The 19,904-nt window shown below is 41.4% G+C and overlaps 2 protein-coding genes across 5 annotated transcripts in view; one reads left to right on the forward strand and one right to left on the reverse strand.

Moving 5' to 3' along the window:
- The window catches only part of Dhc36C (Dynein heavy chain at 36C), a 56,053-nt gene that overhangs the window by 20,405 nt on the left and 15,744 nt on the right, over window positions 1-19,904 (reverse strand). Inside the window, exons 15-24 of one of the 4 annotated variants that reach the window (XM_070209016.1) lie at window positions 19,051-19,890; window positions 18,368-18,733; window positions 14,136-14,423; window positions 13,657-14,072; window positions 13,419-13,597; window positions 10,999-12,375; window positions 9,972-10,221; window positions 5,802-5,953; window positions 4,975-5,502; window positions 3,129-3,169 (exon numbers count right to left, since the gene is read on the reverse strand). In XM_070209016.1, the coding sequence (XP_070065117.1) occupies window positions 4,996-5,502; window positions 5,802-5,953; window positions 9,972-10,221; window positions 10,999-12,375; window positions 13,419-13,597; window positions 13,657-14,072; window positions 14,136-14,423; window positions 18,368-18,733; window positions 19,051-19,890 (4,375 nt within the window). In that variant the 3' untranslated portion in view covers window positions 3,129-3,169; window positions 4,975-4,995. Of the gene's footprint in view, window positions 1-3,128; window positions 3,170-4,840; window positions 5,503-5,801; window positions 5,954-9,971; window positions 10,345-10,998; window positions 12,376-13,418; window positions 13,598-13,656; window positions 14,073-14,135; window positions 14,424-18,367; window positions 18,734-19,050; window positions 19,891-19,904 lie in introns of those variants that run through there. The other 3 variants (XM_032438351.2, XM_070209017.1, XM_002052667.4) reach the window with 3 other exon arrangements.
- Window positions 6,041-9,965, forward strand: LOC6628219 (cilia- and flagella-associated protein 91). Its single transcript, XM_002052669.4, has 3 exons — window positions 6,041-6,475; window positions 6,535-6,772; window positions 6,842-9,965. The coding sequence occupies exons 1-3, from the start codon at window positions 6,178-6,180 to the stop codon at window positions 9,882-9,884; spliced, it is 3,579 nt and encodes a 1,192-aa protein (XP_002052705.3). The 5' UTR covers window positions 6,041-6,177; the 3' UTR covers window positions 9,885-9,965.

Raw genomic sequence — 19,904 nt, forward strand, 5'->3', positions numbered from 1 at the left:
GTAATATGGCCAACACGCATATATACACACACACACACATATACATACACTAACATATGTGCACTTTATGTGCGTGAGTTGTTTTGTGCGCCTCCGCTTTGCCGTCAGCTTACCGAAGTAGAAAAACTTTTGGCTGTAACTGTAAAAGCAAATGCTCAAAATTAAGGCAAAACTTTTGCCCGTCTTCTCTAGCTTTATGAGAAGTTGTGGAGAGTATGTGACATTTTTACTGGAGTTGGTATCTCAGATTGTCTATAAGTCTAGGAAAAAACTAGTCTAGGTAAAAATTCAAATTTTGAGAATGTGCGGACTTTGCCTAAAGAAGAAGCGCACAAATAAGGTAAGAGAATAAAATATAATAACAGACACCAAATAATTCTAGATGCCAGCTTTAACTATGAAAGAAGCTGCTGTCATAAAATATTTGGTAGAGGAAATACATTATAAGTAGATAAAGAATTAAAAGATATCAAACAAAATTAAAGAAGAGACTTTCAAGTAAAAGAACAAAAACTCAGCTTAATTTATTAGAATAATAAAAGTTAATAATAAAATTGGTAAAGAAAAGGAACTAGATTGTGCACTGCTAAGCAAGCCAAGCTAACATTTAGATCAAAGACGCGAGAAAGGAAAGACTGCACGAAACTTCACCTATTATAGCGATAATCATAATATCTGTAGCATATGCTGTCAAATCCTTAAATTGCTAGAGTAACTTGAATTCATCACGCAAACAGCAGACAATATTTCTTATTGGACCGAAAGCGTCTTGTCTTTGAGTTGGCTTCATTTTCTTTGCCTTCGTTTTTCTCCTTTTTTTTTGCCTGATTTTGACACAAATCCCTTTGGTGCTAAAGCAATTTATGCGGTTGTATCTGGCGTAGAGGCGCATGCCGAAAAGGACTCAAGCGATACACGCACGCACACACCCAAAGATGAGCGTCCCGCATATCCTTGTGTGTGAATATGCTTTTTGTATAGCACATATGCAGTCGACTGGGTTTTTGGTTATGGCTGTTTGGTTTGTTGGTTGGCTGGCTGGTTGGCTCAGAGATTGGTTTGCCTCGGCTCCGCTGCATAAGTGCAATTTTATGTTTGCCCAAGAGTTGATAAATGGCAGGCTGTGGGCGCTCAGAAGTATGCATTCAATATGCGAACACAAATCTCAAAGCCAAATCCCTGAGCCCGGCTCAACTATTATTATGTCTAAACAACAACAGCATGTAAAATATGCAAATTTCTGCGCATAAATCTACAAATTGTCATACATAACATATTGTGCCACCATATATATATATATATATATATATAACACGAATATGCCACGCCTAACGAGCCAACCTAACGCCCACCTTTAGCTTGGAACTTGCCGATATAGCGCCCCAAAAAAAAGTAATACCCAAATATTTCGTGTCATAAATTTAACGACATAAGCGCGAAAAAAAACTAAACAAAAGCCAAAGCCCAAAAAAGAGAAAAAGAAAAGCAAAGGAACAAAGGAAAATCGAAATGCCGAAGTCTTAATACTCTTACGTGCATAAAACAACAATATTTTGTATTGGAAATAATACTTTTCTGAAAAAATCAAGTAATAATGTTAATATACCATAGTATTATCAAATGGAAGCGTCTACTATTTCAAGTTTTACTCGCAAATATCTTTAATCCATAATAAACGGATATTTCATAAAATACTTGACAAAATCAATTAATCGATGACTTCATTTAATACGATTGACTGGGTAAAAATATGAGTAAAGATTGATAGATGCTCTTGATAATTAGTATAAAATAGATGGAAGGGTAATTGGATAAATAACATATTGAATTAAAAACAAAAGTAGTCCTAGCGCCAACAAAAAATTAATTTGATTATTTCAGGAAAAATACAAAATATCGATTAGTTATTTTGCCCACAGACGTGTTTGCAAGCTAACAAAGCAAAGCAAGTGGGGATACCTTCAAAATACCCTATATTTAATATTGATTTACAATATTTTTTTTTTGTGTTTAGAACATTAATTTATTCGGGCAAAGCCCAGCCATTGATATGGGCTTTACGAGACGTCCGTGTACAATGTTGGCCAGCGATAAATTAATTTAAGTGCCCGAAAATATTTTTTGGATAACATACCAAAATCAAATAGGCTGATCCGGTCGACAAAAATATGAGTATGCCAAAAAACGAGGAGGGCCATTAAAGAAAATGAGCTACATGCATTACTAGTTAAATGGCTTCATTATATTTAGAAGGGCGCGGGCAAGTGTGGGTGAGCGGTGGTAGAAAACTTTTGGCCAATATAAACATTTTTGCCCAATATATATATATATATATATGCAGCACTTTGCGCAATTTATTTGTCTTACGCTTGAAAATTTAATTAAAAAACTCGAAAAACATTGAAGCAAAGTTTTTAAGAAAATGTTGCCTGGCATTAGCATCGGCTCTGTCGGGGGGTGGTTGGGTGATTGGGCGTCGGCGGACGGGGCAACTTTGGCAAAGTTGGCGCATCGTTATCAGCGCCATCAACAGCATCAGCATCAGATACAACAACCCGAACAACAACAACCAAAACAACAACAATAATAACAACAGAGCGATTTATCTTCGATTCCTTCGTTAGGAATACTTTTTAGAATAAATTGCGGCGCTCCTTAGGCGGCGACTTTGGTTTGGGGGTTGGGCGCTAAATTGAAGCGGCTGAGTTGCTTTTTGGGTAGCGGATGCGGCATTACGCTTCGTTTGATTCTCTGCTGTTGTTGTGGTTGTTGTTTTTCTGATGCTCGTCGCTGGGGTCTGGAAAATTAATTGCATGCAAATATTGGCGGAGCGAGGCAAGTAAATATAATTTCGTTGTTTGCTCATAAATACGCATTATTATTTGGCAGAATGGAAATGAAAACGAACAAAAACAAAAAAAAAAAAAAAAAAAAGGAATACAAGCACAAAAAACACGTTCAAGCTGCGGTAAGGTCAAGTTTTTGACTAGCAGCTACCCTTTAATGGAGAAAATAAGTGAATATAGATAAACTTGAAGCTTTGAGAATAGATTCATAAATTTCCAGCGCTTAAATAATTAATAAATAATATGAATATATAATAATTTTTTATATAAAAATGCACATACCAATCTTTAAGTGGGATGTCCTTAATATCTTCAATAATTACCTAAAAAAGTTAAGAAAAAAAAAGTTATACAAATTTTCGAAAGACTAAAGAGAGAAAAAAACAAAATTTGATCTCAGCATTATTCAAACTTTTTCAGCTCTTAATTTTTTAGAGCACCAAATGAATATCAAATTTTGCAAAATATTTATATTTACCTAAAAATTAAAAACGTTTTTCGAAAGTCAATGACATATTAGATTTTAAGTAAACATGATTTTTAAGGAATTTTGGATTTTAATTAGATATTTACTTATATTTGATTTATGAAATTGTCTTGGGGATGATCTATTTCAGATAATTTTCTTAAAGCAAGCATTACATAAACTTTCATAATGCCCGTTTAAGCTGTAGCTGCAGTAGTACAGGGTATAACGAATCCAGACGAAAGCAGGCATATTATCTGTTAAAGAAACAACAGCGATTTTGGGGGTTGTGCCATGCATCAGCAGATTTGAGCATTATCTAATCGGTTTAAACAGTTTTGTGAAAATGTTGTCGCTTAATTAGCATCATTATCTTTGATGGGGTCACGCACAGCCGACTGAGCAGGCATGGAGCAGGCACAGCAGGGCATAATCTATGGGATGGAGCGAGACTTGGAGTCTGGTGATAAATAGGCTGCTCGCTGGAAAGGTGGTAATTAATGGGCGAGTCAAGCGAAACCATTTTCAAGTGATAGCGTGTTATAATTAATGGGAGTGCGGGGCAATAAGTTGGGGCCCAGGTAAAATGCACACGCTGCATGTGGCAATAATTGGAGCAATTTCAATTCGTCTTATTTTCGACCAAAACTTTGAATAGGCCACATTGAAGGAATGCAGTCGCCCTAAGCGTCTCAACTGTGCATAATTGTCAAGCACTTTTTATGCCAACAGGCTCAATGCAAACTTTGGCCATAAATTATTATGCGAAATTAGTCGCACAGCCCTTACAAAAGGCAGTGCAACAATTTGAAATTGAAAAAAACCCCCCCAGCTTTGGATGATATATGGCAGCTACAGGCTGGCAAAGCCTGGCTAAAAGTTAAATAATCACAGTCATGTCAGATAATAAATGATTAACGTGCCAGACGGACTACAATGTTGCCATGGGACAGATTTTAAGGTCTTTTATTTGTGGCTCGCATTTCAAGGGTACAACAGAATGCACTTTAAAGTTGCTTGTTGGGCTATAAAAAACTTATATGACGTTATTTTAAACTCCTTGCAACCAAGAGTGGCATAGTTGACTGATGGATGGAGTTTATGCAATTACATATACAATTGTAAGTATTTTAAGTACGTCTATAAAGTGTGGTATAAAGAAAATGAAGCCTTAATACAATAATCCCTTGGAAATTAGCTCTCTCGGTTTTCCGAAACTTTCAGAAATTAATAAATAGAATAATGAATAATAATAATGTTAACATTTATAATAATAATACTAATGATAATAATATAATTAAATGTTAATAATATTTAATAATCAATTGAAAATATATACATATCGTGCAGGGTATCTTAATCTTCGCCATTTCATGTACAACGCTTTTTGCTTATCTGCTTCAAATGAAAATTGATGAGCGTAGGCACAATTAAAGCAAAAATGTAACCCTTTAATCAGAGTTTCGAATTACAAATTACAAATGCTAAAGTATTGTAATTGCAAAATGCTCTTCAATTCAAAGATGTGTTTAACTTTTCACAGTTTTAATACACGTCTGAGCAGATTGCTGACCGTCTGCAGCATTGCTGACAATTTACTTTCACAAACAACACAAGCTTAGATGCTATACAGAAAATATATAGAGTACATATATACCGAACCTGCTTGAAAGTCCGCACAATTTAGAAGCTCAATTGGCAGAGAAGCGCCGTGCCGCGTATTATCCAATGGGCGATGGGTGTATTTGGATTGGAGTTCAGCAGCATGGCCACCACAAAGTTGGTGCTGTGTCCGGTTGTGGACAGAATGCCGCGTCGTTCAGCCGTCTTGTAGAGTGGACACAAATAATTATGCCGCTCGGGCAGATCGGAGCGCTTCAGTGGCCTCAGCCAAATCAGTGGCATGGTGTCGAACAGCATGCGTGGACGCGATTCGGCAAGATATTTGTTCTTGCGATCCCAGCAAGCGCCCTCCAGAAAGATGCCATACACAAACACACCATCGTCGGGCGCAGATACACCTTTGATTTGTGTCTCATCCAGCGACAGAACCTCATAGTCAAAGGCCAGCAGATCTATGGAAATGACATATTTACGCGCATAATTCTGCTGGGCGCCGGTAAGGAAAGCCTGCGTAAAAAAGAAACCCGACAGCCAGAAGGTCGAAGGTGCGCCATGGTCGTACCAGTGCTGCAAAGAGAATACGTGAGTAGAAAATAACGTAGTCCGACCAAAAGCTACCCTGTACTCAGCTCAGACGAATGAGTATAGGAATTTAAGACAATTTAACAAATTTTAACGTTCATGCTTGGTCGAAGATGCCTTTTTCTGCCTGTTACATAAGTTGGCACAACTTTAATATAAATGCCTGGTATTAAAAGGGGGTCAGAAGTTGGAGCAAGCGGCCTAGTAAACAGTTAGGCTGCTAGGACAACACAGTTGTGTGGTTGCCATGCCAAATTGTTGGCTCGATGTTAAACGCAACTCACCTGCAGGAATTCCAAACGTCGCAAAAAATCCGTCACATAGCTGCCAAGTGGCTTTAGGCTGGGGTAAGACTTGCTGGCCCACATGGCGGGTATTTTGGCAATCAGCACAGACTTGTAGACCGCTTCGACGGCAGCGGACATGACCACCAGACCTGGTAAAAGAAAGCAAAGAATTTCAAAATGAGCAAGCAAAGAAAACTTTGTCAAGTTTCGACAACGAACGGGCCCAATTACGTAGTACCAAAAACCTCAATTAGTCAATGGCCAACAGACGTGCTTAACACTTAATTGATTATAACTAGTTATTTATTATTTTCGAATTATTTGTGCTGTTAAAAAGCACCAATTAGCTGGCAAGAAAAAAAGCTAACTCAAAATGCCAGGGCAGGAGTCGCAGGAGCAGGACATCATGAATGTGCTGTATGCGGCGCGTCGCATGCGCCACAGCAGCACCACCTCGGTGCACGACTCGCAAAAGATTGAGCAGGTCAAGAAGATCAAGTCCAAGGAACAGCTGCTGGTGGAGCCGCCAAAGCATGCCAAGCGCGTGACCTTTAGCAAGCCGCGTCTCGTGATGAAACCACGGCAAACGACAGTCAAAGAGAGTGAGTCACAAACGGGCCTCACTTCGTGTTTGATAACAAATCCCGGGCTCGATCCACGCATAACTGGCGGTAAGTACATCTTAATTGACTTAAAGACATTTATCCTATACCCTTATCATGTCCTGCAGGCGCCAACAATCCGGCGGAGCGCAAAGTCGGCTGGCTGGCGCGCACGGATAGCGAGTGCCAGTTCAAAGCACCTGGAATTGAATTTCTCACCGAACGCGATACCGATGTGGTCACTTTTGAGGTCAAGATGCGGGACTCGGTGCAGAGCGTCCAGGATTATACGACTAAATGCGATTACTTTCCCACATATGTGGACAAACGTCGCTTTAAGGATCAGACCACGCAGACACTTTACAGGTAAAACCAGTTAAATAAACACCAGCTCGCATTTAACCCAAATTTGAATGAAACCTATTTTTAATTCAGGGAATCCTCGGCACAGACCGTTGCCTATTTGCCGGACATCAGGGACAAAGATCAGGATGACCATTTAGAGATATTCAATTTGTCCACACTGCTGGCTGGGGATAAGCCACCTGGCCTCTACGAGGTTGAGGTCTTGGAACGCGCCCGCAAGCGTTGGGCCTTCAATAAGGCGCTGAAGACGAACTTCCAGAAGCAGCTGAACGAGGAACGCGAAAGGGCCATCAAAAGCAAATACCGACCCATACTGGAGGCGTTCGAGTGGGAGCATTGGATGGAGCGCGAGGAGTATATACAGGAGTGCCAGATGATGCGACTGGAGATAGTCATACGCATGTTTGACAAGCGCGAGAAACAGATGCATAACGCATCCAAGTCGCGCATTGAGACTGCCTGCGAGACAATCGAGCTGCGACGCCAGCATGGTCTCCACAAGAATGAGCTTGAATATCAGCGGGCAATTCGACGGCTCCAGATTAAAAACTCGGGACTCTCGCGACGCTGGGTCAAACAGAGTCCCATGTATGCACTAGGCTCGCCCTGCTCCGAGTTCTATGGCCCGCTCATACGGCACGGCGTGGATCCGTCGCGTCGCAGTTTTGTGGGCGACGGCCGGAAGGCGTTCGATATGCGCATCGATGATCTGGAGAAGCGCGTAAATATGGATCAGCTGGAGTGTCCATTTACCAAGCTCAAGGAATGGTCCAAGCCCAAGGAATATGTCAAGGAATATGAGCAGAACTTCTGCTCCGACAAGCATCTGCAGAAGCTCTACGAATCGCTAAAGAGTCTGCGCTCGCAAGCAACCAAACTGAAGACATCGCCCAAATGCCTGAAGCGTCGTCCGAAACCCGTTTCCGATGATGTCGACCGATTGACGTACACTTACGATGAGATAGATGCCAGCGGTTTCTTTGCCAATCGACGACGCACGGATGATGGGCGAGCAAAGGGAACGCCTCTGCCCGAACAGCTGCTGGCCATACAGCAGCATATAGAGGAAGAGGAGCGGCGTCAACGCCGACCGGAATTGGCCAGAGAGCTGCTCCGCGAGCGGCGAAGCGAGGATCTGGAGCATCTGCTGCACATGTACGAGGGCAGCACAATTGGCTGGGTAATGCAATTTCTCTCCGAGGAAATGGAACGGCTCAAGGAGCAGCGCAAGCTGCACTTCTTCTCCATACTCACGCAAAAGGAGCGCTGGCGCCGGGAGGCTGCCGAGGCGGGTCTACGCCAGAAGGAGAACAGTATGCGTTTGCTCTACGAGGACATGTTCCAGCAGAGCAATGTGGTCCATAATGAGGTTACCGACGACTACATCAATACGATTCTAACCACCGATATGGCCCATATAGCCGAACGCGATGCGGCCGAAACCGTTGTGTCTATGGCCAAGCAAATCGATGCGGATATTCAGCGTTGGTTAGAGAGCTTCAAGTGCGTCCAGACGCCGCTGACCTATGGCCCGCTGCGTGAGATGCTGCGCAGCATGGTCTTTCCGGAGCTGAGCGACCTGCTGCTGAAATATGAGAAAACCTTGATAGCCAAATATATTGTGGAAGAAGTGCTATTTCCCCGCATCTGGGACGAGCTGGAGAACTACGATATAGCGAGCACAATTGCGAGCGATTTGATTGATCGTCTGATCGATAATGATCTATATTTCTTTTCCACGGAAAGTGAAAGCGAGCAGCCGAAACGCAACTGTGAGCGTGAGGCCGAGTCCATTATACGGAAACTAATACGCCAGGCGGTGCCCGGCCGACGCTGGAAGACGGAAACGGAACGCATTGCCCACGAGAACTGTATCAGTCTATTGGATGATGTTTTCAGCAAAATTATAGAGAAAATGGACGCTGACCCGCCGCCGGTCGACCCAGTAGAGTTGCATTTGGCCTTCTCCAGACAAGCGATGACGCCCATGGATGATATACGTCACATTACCGCAGAAATGCAATCGGAAAGACACGATCGCAAGGACACAATTGAAGCGGACTCTCAAGTGACATTTTTACGCACCCAAGTATTGTCGCTCCTCAAGAAAATGAAGGTCGATAATGTGACCAGAGATCTGGTCACCGATGAACTATATGCAGGCGATGACGTTAAGGATGCCACCCATGATACATTGCTTAATATGCAGGTTTACGAATATGCTAAAAATCAAGAAATCTCAGGCGATGACGATATTTTCAGTGTGATCAGCACATTGGACATTGGCAAGGAGGAAGACTTTAAAGTGCTACGCAAACCCACTCATGCGCAGGGCGCAGTGTCGCGTCGGATCTCTAGCACATTAACTGATATTGGCGTCAAGTTTGACAGCGATGGCACACAGACACGACAGGAGGATCAGATTATTGGTGCACTGCAAGATTTTGTCGGCGATTTTACTGGTGATTTAGTAGTGGATGCCGTCGAGGAGAATACCGAATATGAGGCAGATGACGAGCGTAGCTTGTGGAATCAGACCACGGGCGGTGGCGAGTGTGAGGACGGGGATGAGGAGGACGACTTTAATATATATGACGGAAACCTTGAAGGTTCGGAGGAATTTGAAGAGGAAGACGATTTTCAAGAGGAACAAGAGCTACAAGAGAAACAAGAGCTAGAAGAGAAACAAGAGCCGAAAAAGAAACCTGAGCCGAAAGAGAAACCAGAGCTAAAAGAGAAACCAGTGTTACAACAGAAAACGGATAAAGCCCAACATAAATCGGATCAAGATCAACAGAAATCGGATAAGGCCCAACAGAAATCGGATAAAGCCCACCACTCAGGGATGGAAAAAGACAAAAATTTGAGGGAGGACGATGAAAAAACAATGTCGAGAAAAACATCACAAATCTCGCTGCTAATGCCCGATGTCAATGATCAATTAGTTAGTAGCCGTACATCCAACACCTATTTTCAGGGCAAGCTCGGAAGCACAATGAAGAGCGGAACGTTCAGTAATTACGAATTGCAAACAGCTCCCCTAGACGACCATCCTCCAAAGCAAAAGCCAAAGCTGTCGGTAATGCCATCTGTACAATCACATCGCGATTAATTGTTGTAGACCAATTATTGTTTTAAACACAATTGAAAATTAAAAGTTATTTAGTTGAGTGCAACATGCACACGCACACAAACTTACCCTTGATACCCTTTCGGAGCGTTATCAAACTGGTGCGTATTGTATTTAGCAGGACATTGAATCGCACCATTTCCTGCACCAGCACCGTATTCATGCTTTGATGATATTTGGTCGGATAGCGTAGGAGCGCCGCCTCCCGATCGAACAGTTTGGGCAGTTTATCCAAGATATCGGTGGCCACATTGGTCACCACCTCCTCGGGCGTCAGCGCCTTGGAGCCCCCGCTGTCGTCTTGGGAACCACTTGTGTCCTTCAATGGCATTTGGTAGAGTGCAAGGTAGGGTGGACATGTTGGATAATTGGGTAGGGATAGGTTTTCGGGAAAGCGTTGCGACAGCACATCTACAAAAACTCTTTGGGTTTTCTCCAGTCGCTAAAGCGCAAGCGTATTAATAAAATTACAAAAGAAAGCCGTCAACAAGAAAAGCGAATGCCAGACATCCTTGAGCTGCAAACAACTTACACGTTTCTCATGAAGATCCTGTACAGGCAGGCATGGAGCAAATAATATGTTATTAAAAACTGCAAAGTGTAAAACCCTCTCGATAAAAACTTACCCAACGTTCCTTTTAAGCGGCAGTGAGAAATACGAACAAGCGAAAGTTAAGCAAAATATTAAGCACAATAATATTTAAAGACAAACTAGTTGGATGCGTTTTCTTATTTAAAGGGATCTACCAAGAATCTATCAGTCAAGAAGTCTGGTATGTTGACTGAATAAGCAAATTTTTTTGCAAAATGATTGCAATTTAATGTTAAAGCAAGTAAGGTTGTAGGAGCTAAGGAAAATATGCAAAGGATGACATCAAAATTGATGTTTAAATAACAGACCAGTTAACGAGAGCTACGAGAGCTGAACGATTCAGGTAGAGCGGATGCATATGGAAGACGAGCAATATGCCTCTCCAATTGTATCCCTCGGTACGCACCCAACCTTACTAACTAATATCTACATGTAACAAACTTTAGAAATAGATTACAGATGTGATAGATGGAAGCCCAAGCGAAAGTACGGCACCGCACATACCTGTGTCAATAGTGTGTGTGAGAGCAACATATCTGTTTCCTGTTGATCCTTCATAATATCCGCATTCGCATGGAAGCCAAAGATGGAGGGTGGCGATATTTGCGGCAGTTCACGCGTAAAAGTTAGATACAATTCGACATCCTTGAACACGGGCACATAATAATAGCCAGTCTCATCCAAATAGTAGGGTTTCTCCAAATCAAGTACAGCCGGACAATAAAACCGATCCAGTATAGTCTTCAAAGTGCGACGATCCCAGTCGTCGGTGACACGTCCACCATAATTACACTCGCCGGTAAGATAGCGTAAGGCATCATAATTAACCGTCTCGTACTGGTTGAGGAACATGCGCAACTGCATCAACGAGATGCGCAGATCCGTTTCGTTGAACTCGTAGGGTATATTCCAGCCAATTGGTCCAAAGTAGCGACGCTCCTGGATGACAGCATGAAAGAAGCACAGCGAGTAGATCAACTGCTTGAAGATGCGCGGCTGTTTGCACGACTCGTACCACTCCAGGTCGCTAATTGGATCACTGAGCATGGAGCGCGTTATATTGGAGCGCAAGCCCTTGGGCGGTTCATTGGTCATTTTGATGCCATTCTGCAGCACCACAACCGGAAAATGTTCGGCCGGGTATGAGGTGAGCCACAGTCGAAAGTCTGGATGCGTTGAATCGGGCAGCAAATTCTCGCAGACCTTCTCCAGGGATGGCATAAAACTTGCAGCCAAATGACAGTTCTGTAGGACCACCCAATTACCCAGCTTGACGCCCTCATCGATCATCTTAATGGCAATGGGACCCTGTCCCTGGCCCAGCGATAAAGAGAACAAGCGATTCGTGCCAAAGCCCTGATCCTCGGCAAATTTCAACAGCGTGGCCGTCGGATCCGAGCCGGGTGTCAATATAAATATCAACGGCACACAGCAATGGGAGTCGCCAAATGAGGCCATCAAATCGAATTGCGGCGGATCCACGAATCGTTGACCCAGCTCACCGGCCACAAAGTTCAGGACAGCTGGCACCAGTTTATCCGGTCGAAAGACGCGCAACAGCAACAATTGCTGGAATACGCTTAAACGCTTTAGCCACGCACTTGGTATGGTCTTATTGTCCTGCGGTGTTTTCGAGTCAAAGAACACCTTCCAGGTGGCCGAATTGTCAGTGACATCTTCGCGTAGTCCTTTGAAGGCTGACAAGCTCGATAAACGGCAGCATTCATCCCAATTTTGTACGCCCAGCCAGGTTGTTGGATTTTTATACGGATTCTCGAGGCCAATTCCGCCAGTTAGGAGGAACATCCATTCAGAATTGTCAATCAAATTTTCATGCTTCATCAGATTGACGTTCAATATGAGGGAGAACAAGAGCTTATCCTGTCAAGAAGCAGACATTTTATTAGTTTTTTTTTTATATATTTCATATTTTCGGACGCATTAAAATGGGGTTTCAAATGGGGTTACATAAGCAATCAAGGCAACACGACTACAGATACCGTTTCACAATTTCATTTTTCATCATTTCTTTTTTTTTTTCAAGAAAATTAAAAGCTAAGGATCAAAGGGGAGCTTATGCAGCAAGGGCACATAGCATAATTGACTGAAAACATCATCAAGCCAAAAAGGACCTGGTTGATTTTTCGCTTTTCGTTCACCCCGCTTTGATTCCAACGAGGTTACAATATTATTCCCTCAGTGAAAGTGGCACAGTGGACAGAAAATAGGTCCCTGATTAGTAAAAGATGTTACGATTCAAATTGTGGCCAACATTTTTCATTTGTTAGTAAAGGTGGATAAAAACATATCGACGAATTGGCGCAGCTGGCAAAATGTAACTAAAAATTGTACTACTTGTTAAATATTTAACTGGCTGTTAAGCTCAAAAGAACGCAAAACTGGGCCTAAATGTTTAAACATTAAAAGGCAGTTGTCAACTTTGACAGGCAGATAAAAAATCAAATTATAAAGTAACATGAAGTAGTTAAGGTAAAAAAATCTATTTTAAAAACGAGTTAGAGCGATTGTCAACTTTGACATGAACATGAGGATGACCTCTCGTATAACAGAAGTGTGAAAATATAGATTCTTGTAAAATACCACTGTGCGAAAGAGACGCACCTGGCACACAGCATTTACTGCGTGCCGTCAATTGGAAGTGGCGGCGAGGCACAAGCCCTTAAAGCCGATGCTAAGGAATTATTATAACGCAGTGAAGCGCAACGATACGCAGCCACAAAGAAAATCAAGCGCGCCCAGCAATACGCTTCAAATACAACGCAATGGGATTATATTGCAATTACGACACACACAAGGCCCACAACAAGACAGGAGGGATTGGGAGGGGAAAGTTGATGGATACGGCAGTGACCCCAGCTGAACTAACGTTTGATGATAATTGGCATTGGAGCTGAAGTACTTACACGCTCGAACAGACTGCGGCAGATGTTGACGTACAGGCTATAGGTGAAATGATTGCGCAAGTCCTTTAGACGTGCCACGATATCATCGACCTTTTCGGTATTATCAATGGAGGACATATAAAGATTGACAAACCAAACCAAACTGTACTGATACATGGGATCAATATTGGCCAGATCCACTGTGAAAAAACAAAGAGTGTTAAAGAGAGTTTACTTCGTTAACCAACAGTTAGTTTACCTATAGTAAAGAACAGAATTGTGGAGTGTTCCGCTATGGGCACATAGCTGAGACGCGCCAAATCGATCTGTTTTTCGGTAGCCTCGGTAATAATCTGCTTCTCGCTAATATCGTTTGCCAGAGCTTTGGCTGAGCTCAATATTTGTACCGCAGTTTCATCCTCCAATATATTATCGGCCGAGGAGAGCACCTCCAGTATCTGATCTTCGGTCTCTTTCAGCATACGCTTGTTCTCAGCGCCCTGTACAATGAGATTATTCTTTTCCGCCTCCAAATCGGGTCGTTCTCGCGCCACAGTTATGCCCAGCAATTGATCCTGTAAGCCCTGCGTGGTGATCATGAAATTCAATAAGGTCACCTTGACCGCGACCTCGGGCAAATAGTGGGGATTTCTTAGTTTGGTTGTCATATAGAACCTGTTTCGGCAAATAAGGAAATCAATTTTGCAATATGAGTTATTATGTTCCAAATTATATCACCTGAAGCTATAATTATATTCAATAACCGAATCGCCCAGCTTAATGCACATGGTGCCGCCCTGTTTGAACAGTTGCTTCAGCAATATGGCCTCCAGTATGGGATCCAGTTCCTCCCCAATATTTTCCAGCAGCACGGGCAAACCAAATTGTATGGCATTCTCCAGCACTCGCGTATAGTCCGCCTGATTCAATCGTATAACGCACAGCTTGTTGTTCTTCTCATAGTTCTTAATCCATTTATTGGCCTGTCCCTGTGGATCAATCATCAGCGGCCAACGGCGCGCATTTCTATAAAGACACGAAATAAATAAAATTATATACAACAGAGAGCTTAACAAGAAAAGAAAAAATATTGCTCTAGCATTGCGATTAAATTTCTCATCAAATTATTTAAATATTTAGCAAAAATAGAAGCAGGATTTGAAAACGTAAAATTGACTTTTAAGCAGCTTAAATTTGCACTTTGTTTTGTAGGTTTGGAATAGTTTTAAGCAACCCTTTAAATTATATTTTGAGTGCAGAAAATAGCAAAAGCTTTCAACATTTCATGGGCGTAAATAATGTTATGGAAATTATAAGTATAATATTTAAAATTAAATAATAAAAAGCCGATAAATTCGTATCATATATAAAATGCATTATACAGGTACATGTACCTAACATATATGTATATGTATATATAGATGCATACGTCCTTATATGCCTATACGATAGCTCACAGATACACATTTAAAGATACAATAGGCAAATACAATAAGAAAAACAACGCGAAATGGGCTCCTGGCAACGCGCTGGCTGCAGCACATGACAAATTCACACCGAACTCAAATTTGTTCATGCGAATGAATGAACATTTTTGTAAATTGAAAACTTGATGAATGAAAAATATTTGATGCAAAAACAAAAGAGCCAATTTCAAGCGCTCCCGCAGAGAGTATGAGTCCATGAAAAATGTCAGCGAATAAATGCGCATACAACATGTCAAACGAACAACTATACGTGTATATATGTATGCACATATATATGTTTCAAGCTGGACACAGCCAACACAATGTATCCTAGAATGCAGAAATAAATACGCAAGAGTGTCAAACTCGCAATTGAACGACTGACAGATATCCTACTACAATTTATAGATCGTTAGTGCACAAAGAACTTCAAATAGACTCTCTACTTTTGCACAAATCTTTTTTTTTTAAATCGGAGGGTAAGTAAGTAATTTAATTAAAGCTAAGTAAATTCAGTTCGACAACAAAGGAAAACTATTGAAAAGTCCAAGTTTGAGCCCGGAATTACCGTAAGGAATGGAATTTTTTCATTAAGAGGTAAACCAAATACTTTTATGCAGTTCCAAATATTTACAGGGTATTATAAAGTTTGTGGGAGCGAGCTCAGTAGGCGGTTAAAATGTGAAAAGTTACCAGAGTTCAAAAAACACCACAAGGAAGAACATTGAGAACGTTGAGAACGCCAAAGAGAAAAGCAAAACAATACGAAAAATATTCGCAAAAAATTATTATAACAATGCAAATGCAATAAAAGGCAAAAAACAGAATTGACAACAAAAGGAATCTGTTGGTAAATCACAAAAATTCTACACAGCTGCGGGTGCGATTACACTTGGTTCCTTTCAATTGAAATGAAAATATGCTTGCCTTAAAGCTACAAAAGCTCATATCGAAACACTTTAAGATATTTTGGGCAAATCGTTGTGCTTACCGCCTGCTTAGTATGCAAATCTTCAAAAGGCAATTCTCTCTTCTATCTAAATTAACATTATTTAATCAAACATTTATGCAAAGAGACATGACCCGAACCGGGCCCACAATGAACGACTCCGCACCTGCTACCCCACATTAGCAATTTGCGGAGCGGGCTACGCACCATCTGGGCGACGTGTCGACCCAATAAAACAGTAAGGGCTAGAGAAAAAAGTGGGAATGCTCGAAAGTGCTCCACTGGGAAATACCCTGTTCAAAACATTAAGACGCTATATAGGCCCATAATGAAATATTCCGTATTAAATAATATGTGCATTCATTGATCGATTGCAGTAAAGTCTTTAGGATCTAAGCAAAGACAACATAATATCTTTAAAGAGTACGTTTACTTAGCTAATCCTAAAAGCTTTATGTTAAGAAGGGATAGGTATCAAAATAGTCGAATATTCTTGTCCTATATTTATTAAACAAAAACCTACAAGAGCAAATAGTCTTACATCTCCATCAATATGTATATTAAAAATTGGAAGCTTATAATCGATATGTATCGATAATTATCGATCATTTTAAATGATTAAAATTGAAATTGAAAATATAATAACCGTCATGCATAGATACAGATTGACTCTGTGGATCCATCTGATCAATAGTTTATAGACTATCTTCTGTCTGTTACACATTTTGTCATAGCCTCATTATACCCTTTCTATTCATTCTATAAAGGGTGTTTAAGGCCAAAAAAAAAATATTAAGAACAAAATTAAAATTCATTCGTCTTATGTCCAACAGCTACAGGAACAGCAGCTAGTAACTAGTGGCGTCTGAGCAAATCCCAACATCATTCATTTGCCATGTCCATGGGTAAAAATTAAACGTAATGCGCCCGGAGCGCACATTAATCAATTGCTTATCCTTTGTGCAACACGGTGGCGGTGGCTGTGGCGGTGGCGGTGGCAGCGGCGATGGCTGTGGCTCACACCTCAGGTATTTTGGGCATGCTCCAAATTACTTTGAACACTCGGCGAGGCAGCAGCCAGGAATTTCCTTTATTAAATCGACATGCGACATGGAGTGGCATGTGGCATGTGGCATCGCGACGTATCGCCCTTTCGGTGGAAACTCACCAGATGCGTAATGCTCTAACACACGCATCAAACATGAAAATTCTTTGCCCTGCCGCCTTCCACCTCCCAATTATCAGCCCCTGCGTTTTGGTACGTTTTTGTACCTTCAGCTAAAGCAACCACCGGCGCATGCGGTGCTCCTGTGCTCGGGCAACATGCGGGCGCCTCAAACAAACACACACAAGTATACACACACACACACAACTAAGCGCACACACACAATCACGAACAACACCCCAACCATGCAGCATCCGGTAATGTTCTCACACTCGCCACGCCACGCTAAGCTGCATATCTTTAATTTTCTTAATATGCGTGAATTCTAACATTTTATGTTTTGTAATTAGAAACAAGAAATAACAGTTAAATACGGTATGCCGAAATTTAATACCCTAGCGAAAGCCATTAATCAAATTACGCTCGTGCCAGCTATAAAATATGGGATTCTAATCTAAACTAAGCTGTATAAGACTGTGGGCAGCTGGAAGGGTAATACAAATTTGATTTTTGATAAAAATTTATCAATAAGACAGCTTCGGGTACAAATCTCAGAATTTTACTCTAATAATCATTATCTTAACTAGAGTAATAAATGAAAAGTAAAATGGATACCTATACTTTTTAATAATAGTGTGATAATAATAATGATAAATGAAAATAGATATATTGCTAAGAAAAATAATAAAAATAATGATAATGCTAATGCTAATTAAAATGATAATTAAAATAATAGTCACAAGAACAATAATACTTATAATACTAATTATAAAAATACTAATAAATATAATAATGAAAAAAGTAACAAAATAATAAATAATTAATATAATAATATTATTAAGCTAATATTATATATATGAAGCTAAGAATAATATTAATTACAATTACAACTAATAATAATTATAAGTAATACGAATATTTGTGGTGCAAGAAATTTAGAGGGTTTTCAAGGTCTGGGCAGTATGCCTGCAGAAATGCGTTGCATACTTGGTGACAAAATCAATATCATCCACAATAAGGGCATACTAAAAATGAGAAAAATGTGCTTCTGACAAGCGTTCAGCTCTAATTAGCATATTAGGTTGTTTAATTGAACAAGCATATTGGCTGACTGAGCCACAGCTGTTGCTGCGCAGACTAATGAAAGTCTTCGCATAAAGCTTTCTGCACCGATTTGTCAACTAATGACTTGCTGGGGCAGCATGCTCCTGGTTTAAGGTTGCAACCTTTCCACAGAAACTTTCTCTATTCCATTTTAATGCCCACATCCGCTTCAATTTAAAGAGAAATGTTTTTGACCTTAAATCCACCCATATTGACACCGCAGTTAACTTCATTTAAACTTTCAAAGCTTAGTTCAAAGTGGATAGAAAAAATAGAGAACACTCACTTCATCATGATGGCGCTCTCAACGGAAAATGCATCTGTTGGCAATCCGCATATATTCCAGAAACGTATCTCCACCGGTTCGCCCAAAACAATGGCCAACTGAAAGTCCGGCGAACAGGTAACTCCATAATCCAGACACTTCGTAACCCATTTGCGAATTTGCGTAACGCGAAAATCAATGGTGAATGGTCCCAAATAGGCAACGACACCTGACGAAATGAGCACATCACCCGTTACACTCTTAAAGCTTCCCTGCAGCATTTTGGCCGTTTCGGACCAACGCGTCCGCTCACCGCCCAAGCCAGAGATGAGCTCTTGGGCACGCTGCAACTTCTTTGTACAAGCTTCATGCTCCGCTAGAAGAATGCTATACAAAAAAAAAAAAAAGAAGAAAAAATAAACAATTTTAATTTTAATTTACGGCAAAGATATGTTCGGTTCAGCTCGTGAAACTGGCTTTCCATATTCTTAAACATTGGTTTTGATGCTTGGTTTGTCGCATATTTTTTTAAACTTAATAAAAAACATTTAGTATTAATTTAGTAATGCCCGTTGTACTGAAAATATTGCAAGCGGTAAATATTTTCATATACTAGATGCGGGCTAAATTCAATCAATACCAAAAGGTTGATTATATATGTTTAACATTTGGGGCCATGAACCGATGGTTTTGGTACTACTTACCCATATTGTCGCAATTGTTCGTCGAGAATCTTTTGAATGGCCGCCAGATTCGCTTCGACGCGGGCCAGTTGGGCCAACTTCTCGTTGAGCAGTTTCATGGCCGCATTGTAGTCGGCCTCGGCTGCAGCCAAAGCAATTTTCTTGGGCGCCACAACTTTGGCAACGACATCGTATTTGGACAGAGCAATGACCCAGCGGCAGAGACCTTCGCAGGCCGTGGACGCCATCTTGATCTTTTCGGGATCGAAGGCCTCATTGTTGAGAATGCGCTGTTGCAATTTCTTCATGACCTCCGGCGGTATGTTGTCCTTGTCAAAGTTGAGCAAACTGTCTAGGAACTTCATGTCGCTGAGCACACGCTTTGACGGACCCCAGTAATCCTCGACAGTGCCCACACCATTCGGATTTGGCACTTTTTCGGGCTTCAAGTCCTTTAGAATGCAAACAGCTTCCATAACGATGCGCACACCAATTGGCGGACTCTTCATGGTCTTCACCACAGCAATATCAGCGGTGGTCAGTGTGTTCAAGGCTGATAAGGCAGCCTCCAGAATGGGCAACGCCTCACCCAATTTGGCATCGCACTCATCTTTGATCTCTTGGGCCACAGCTGCCTGCACCTTGGCCGCCTGTTCATCCTCTTTGACCATTTCACGCTGCTCGGCAGCAATTTTACTGTCTGCCGTCACTTTGGCCACCTGCTCGGCAACAATCTCAGATGCCTCCTTTAGCTTTGGCTCTAGCGCCTGCAACTGCTCCTGCATGACGGCCACCTGCTGTGCGGCAATATCAAGCTGCGAGATGCCCGTCAAATAACGATTCCGATTCATGGTTATATTGCTATAAGGTAACAT

Source organism: Drosophila virilis, chromosome 4 (genome assembly GCF_030788295.1).
Source record: "Drosophila virilis strain 15010-1051.87 chromosome 4, Dvir_AGI_RSII-ME, whole genome shotgun sequence".
Taxonomy (NCBI): Eukaryota; Metazoa; Arthropoda; class Insecta; order Diptera; family Drosophilidae; genus Drosophila; species Drosophila virilis.